Raw genomic sequence first — 5,812 nt, forward strand, 5'->3', positions numbered from 1 at the left:
CTTCTATTTATATTAAAATTATGAGGACTTTAGTTTGTGATAGTTTCATGAATTAATAATGTTACTTGATTTTTAAAGAATATAACATTAGAGTTTACATTTTTCTAAACAGATACAATTTAAAATTTTTCATGTTTTTCTTAAGAAAAATCATGGGGTTGAGAGAAATTAGTTAATTTGATAATTTAATTTTTATTCACAGGAAATATTATGAGTGGTTTAATGGTTATTTCATATATTATTTGAATTCTTTTCATAATAAATATTATTTTTTTATAGTTTCTGTATAATTTCTTCTAAGAAGTTCAACATAGTTTCATATTTTGTATTTATTTTTTGTTTTTTCAATAATTTTTTTTATAATGATAAATGATTGATGGATTTTAAAGTTGTGAACGTAGTTTAATCTTAAAGTTCATAATAATATTTATCGTAAATTTATTTGAAAATTTTATATAATATTTTTTAAGTTTATATAATATTTGTAAATATAATTTATAGTGAATATTTAAGTTTTTTCTTTTTTTAATTTTGAATTTGTTTTCAAACAAGATGTCTTGTGACACACAACATCCACTTTTCAAAAAGGGATAAAAAATGTTTAACTTGAGTCACGTGGAAATCTTAATCCACGTAAGATTTTAGAATGTAGAAAGTAAATTACACATTATTATGAGATACATGTGGTTCTTCTTCTTTCACAAAATAAATTAAATTATACTATAAATCATCCTAAATTATTTGTAGAAGTAAAACACTGTACTAATATAAACATATTTTAAGATAAATTTTCTTTTGAATATTTTTTTTATATTTCCTTAAATTTTTGGATTATTTCTTGCAAGATTTAGCGACAAAGTTTAGTACATGTTAGCATTTCTTTACCTATTTACAATTAACAAATATGAAAAAAAAATATATGAAAAGATTAAACTAATTATTTTTTAAAAATAGACATTTGTAAGAGAAATAAATTTAAAAATGAAGGTAAGTGAAGAAGTATTGTTGAATTGAAAACTGTCAATGCCCTTGTAAACTAGCTTATCTCTATTTTAATTTTCATTGAATTCAACTGATAATTACAGTCGTAGTATAAATTCCACGGTTTCGTTCTTATCTTCATAATCCGGTGTGCTACAAAAAGGTCTACATCACTTCCTGCTCACAGTTTCTCACATAACAATATAAATATCTATATCCACACTGCTGTTCGTTTCATATTCCAAAATGAAGAGGAGTGAGAGCAAGCTGATGAGGATCATTGGATCGCCGATAAGAGCGCTGGGGAAAGCCAGGGACATGTACGTGCGGAGCATAACCAACTGCGGCCAGCACGTCAGCTACTACGGCGATCCCATGGAAGGTGCCGGGAGGTTCTCCAGGAGCCACAGCGTCGCCGCCACGTCGGTCAGGTCCGAGGTGAGCGACGAGGATTACGCGGAGCTCGTGAGAGCCGCGTCGGCGAGAACAACCTTGGCCAACCGAATCCACGTTTCGAAAGTGTTGCCGAAGTCTAGCAGCGTCGGTATGGCGAGGATCGACGAGGATAAAGCGGTGGAGTCGGAAGGAGGCGTGGCTTTCGCCGCTGATCTGTATCCGAGGAGTAGAAGCTACGCTGTGGCCAAGAGCAAACCTGCGTTTGAAACCGTTGTGAAGGTTCAGGCTAGGAAGTAGAATCGCTTAGGTTAATTAGAGCAGAGATTTCAATTGAATTTGTAAGAATCTTATTCTCTGTTTGTGGTTTCTGTTTTGGAGAATTAAACGCATTCTGTTTGAGTTTATGCGTATTGATTTTATCGATGATCTGAAAGATTTTCTTGTAATTAAGACTTTTTGGCTTTGTTTAAGGACTGTTAGAACATATACATTTTGGCATTCGCATGTTTTTAATCATTTTTTAATTGGAGTAGTCGTATCTATTTTTTATCACAATGATCTACTTTAAGGATTCCAATTGGATAACATATACATTTTATATATTTATTGTTTTGAATTAAAATAATTTCAGAATCTAACATTTAGTAAATAAATAATAAAAAGCAAATACATTACTGTTGTGTGGGAGAAGAATTAAGTGTTGAGGGAGATTACAAATAATAGATTTGCAAGATAATATATGTTCGTTTGGATAGATCAACAAAGAAGCATTTGCGAAGATTTAACAGTTTTTTTTTTTATCTTGCACATTCATTGATATTTGAGCTGATTTCATATATAATGTCATATATATATATATATATATATATATATATATATATATATATATATATATATATATATTCAAACTTTTGTAAAATATTACAATTTTTTTTATAAAGAAGAGGACTTCAAGGAGGTTGAAGAAAGACTTTATCCACGTGTGGATTCGGTTCAAGTGTTGGTAGTATTTGGTTTCATTTATATGACATAATACAAATAATGGGTGTATTCGGTTGTTAGCGTTGGATTTGATTCCCATGCATAGAAGAGATACAACTTCATGTTGTATTCGATTCTCTCTTCATGAATTCGGTTCTTTTCTCATGAATTTGGTTCCAACACATACAAGAGATACAATTTCATGTTGTATTCGGTTTCATTAACATGAGTGATCTTATCGTGGGTCATCGTATCGTGGGTGATCTTATCGCGGGTGATCTTATCGTAGGTCATGTTCTCGTGGGTGAAGTTATCATGGGTAATGCTATCGTGAGTGATCTTATTGTAGGTAAATTTATCATGGGTGAACTTATCTTGGGTGTTCTTATCGTGGGTGATCTTATCGCGGGTCATCTTATCGTGGGTGATCTTATCGTGAGTGATCTTATTGTGGGTGATTTTATCGCGAGTGGTCTTATTGTGGGTGATCTTATCGTGAGTGATCTTATCGTGGGTGAACTTATCGTGGTTGAACTTATCGTGAGTGATCTTATCGCGGGTGATGTTATTGTGGGTGATATTATTGTGGGTGATCTTATCACGCATGGTGTTATCGTGGGTGATGTTATAGTGGGTGATCTTATCGCGGGTAAACTTATCGTGGGTGAACTTATCCTGGGTGATCGTATCGTGGGTGATCTTATCGCGGGTGATCTTATCGTGGGTGATGTTATCGCGGTGATCTTATCGCGTGTGATCTTATCGTAGGTGATGTTATCGTGGGTGAAGTTATCGTGGGTGATGTTATCGTGGGTGATCTTATCGCGAGTAAACTTATCGTGGGTGAACTTATCGTGGGTGATCTTATCGTGGGTGATCTTATCGCGCGGGATGTTATCGTTGGTGAAGTTATCGTGGATGATGTTATCGTGAGTGATCTTATCGCGGGTAAACTTATCGTGGGTGATCTTATCGTGGTTGACATTATCGTGGGTGATCTTATCGCGTGTGATCTTATCATGGGTGATCTTACCGTGAGTGATCTTACTGTGGGTGAACTTATCATGGTTGAACTTATTGTGAGTGATCTTATCGTGGGTGATTATATCGCGGGTGATCCTATCGCGCGTGATGTTATCGTGGGTGATGTTATAGTGGGTGATCTTATCGCGGGTAAACTTATCGTGGGTGAACTTATCCTGGGTGATCTTATCATGGGTGATCTTAACGCGGGTCATCTTATCGTGGGTGATGTTATCGCGGGTGATGTTATCGCGACTGATCTTATCGCGGGTGATCTTATCGTAGGTGATGTTATCGTGGGTTGAGTTATCGTGGGTGATGTTATCGTGGGTGATCTTATGGCGGGTAAACTTATTGTGGGTGAACTTATCCTATGTGCTCTTATTGTGGGTGATCTTATCGCGGGTCATCTTATCGCGGGTGATCTTATCGCAGGTGATATTAACGTGGGTGACGTTATAGAGGGCGATCTTATCGTAGGTGATGTTATCGTGGGTGAAGTTATTTTGGGTGATGTTATCGTGTGAGATCTTATAGCGGGTAAACTTATCGTGGGTAAACTTATCCTGGGTGATCTTATCGTGATTGATCTTATCGCGGGTGATGTTATCGTGGGTGATGTTATCGTGGGTGATGTTATCGCGGGTGGTCTTATCGCGGATGATCTTATCGCGGGTAATCTTATTGTAGGTGATCATATCGTGGGTGAAGTTATCGCGGGTGATCTTATCGCTCGTGATGTTATTGTTGGTGAAGTTATCGTGGATGATGTTATCGTGAGTGATCTTATCGCGGGTAAACTTATAGTGGGTGATCTTATTGTGAGTAATCTTATCGTGGGTGATCTTATCGTGGTTGACATTATTGTGGGTGATCTTATCGCGGGTGATCTTATCTTGGGTGACCTTTTCGTGAGTGATCTTACCGTAGGTGAACTTATCGTGGTTGAACTTATTGTGGGTGATGTTATCGCGGGTGATGTTATTGCGGGTGATATTATCGCAGGTGATCTTATCACGCGTGATGTTATCGTGGGTGATGTTGTAGTGAGTGATCTTATTGCGGGTAAACTTATCGTGGGTGAACTTATCTTGGGTGATCTTATCGTGGGTGATCTTATCGCGGGTCATCTTATCGTGGGTGATGTTATCGCGGGTGATCTTATCGTAGGTGATGTTATCGTGGGTGAAGTTATCATGGGTTATGTTATCGTGGGTGATGTTATCGAGGGTGATCTTATCGTGGGTAAACTTATCGTTGGTGAACTTATCCTGAGTGTTCTTATCGTGGGTGATCTTATCGCGAGTCATCTTATCGTGGGTGATCTTATCGTGAGTGATCTTAACGTGAGTAATGTTATAGAGGGCGATCTTATCGCGGGTGATCTTATCGTAGATGATGTTTTCGTGGGTGAAGTTATTGTGGGTGATGTTGTCGTGGGAGATCTTATAGCGGGTAAACTTATCATGGGTGAACTTATCATGGGTGATCTTATCGTGGGTGATATTATTGCGGGTGATGTTATCGTGGGTGATGTTATCGTGGGTGGTCATATCGCAGGTGATCTTATCGATGGTGATCTTATGGTAGGTGATGTTATCATTGGTGGAGTTATTGTGCGTAATGTTATCGTGGGTGATCTTATCAAGAATAAACTTATCGTGGGTGAACTTATCCTCGGTGTTCTTATCGTGGGTGATCTTATCGTGGGTGATCTTATCGTGGTTGACATTATCTTGGGTGTTCTTATCGCGGGTAAACTTATCGTGGGTTAACTTATCCTGAGTGTTCTTATCGTGGGTGATCTTATCGCGGATCATCTTATCGTGAGTGATCTTATCGTAGGTGATATTAATGTGGGTGATGTTATAGAGGGCGATCTTAACGTAGGTGATGTTATCGTAGGTGAAGATATTTTGGGTGATGTTATCGTGGGAGATCTTATAGCGGGTAAACTTATCGTGGGTGAACTTATCATGGGTGATCTTATCGTGGGGGATCTTATGGCGGGTGATCTTATCGTGGGTGATGTTATCATGGGTGGTCTTATCGCAGGTGATCTTTGATAATGACATATTTTGCTATGATTTCAGTAGTAAATTGAGAGAAAATGTCAACTCTTTCTTAGCTTTATACCTTCTTTATGCCTCAATTTGTTAAGTTTCTAAGTAGCTACATCTTTAGTTGAATTCATTTAAATTGCTTCACTAATCCCCACTTTTTGGTTGTTAGATCATGTACATGAAGCTTGTTGGTCAAACCGACGAATGGAAGAACCACAGAAGCAAGAATGAATGTAAAAGAGGAAATATTGAGCAAAGAATGTTGCTGCCGCTGGATTGCAGCGAGGGTGCAGCTGAGCCCCATTCTCCTCTGGAATGCTGTAGCTGGGGTGCAGCTGAGCGCCCTGCTCTCTGGAAGGCTGTCGCTG

General features: G+C 37.7%; 1 protein-coding gene across 1 annotated transcript; it reads left to right on the forward strand.

Moving 5' to 3' along the window:
- The first annotated feature begins 1,188 nt into the window (after window positions 1-1,188).
- Window positions 1,189-1,865, forward strand: LOC106764405. Its single transcript, XM_014648692.2, has one exon. The coding sequence runs from the start codon at window positions 1,228-1,230 to the stop codon at window positions 1,672-1,674; it is 447 nt and encodes a 148-aa protein (XP_014504178.1). The 5' UTR covers window positions 1,189-1,227; the 3' UTR covers window positions 1,675-1,865.
- The last annotated feature ends 3,947 nt before the right edge of the window (window positions 1,866-5,812 follow it).

Source organism: Vigna radiata, chromosome 6 (assembly GCF_000741045.1).
Source record: "Vigna radiata var. radiata cultivar VC1973A chromosome 6, Vradiata_ver6, whole genome shotgun sequence".
Classification (NCBI taxonomy): domain Eukaryota; kingdom Viridiplantae; phylum Streptophyta; class Magnoliopsida; order Fabales; family Fabaceae; genus Vigna; species Vigna radiata.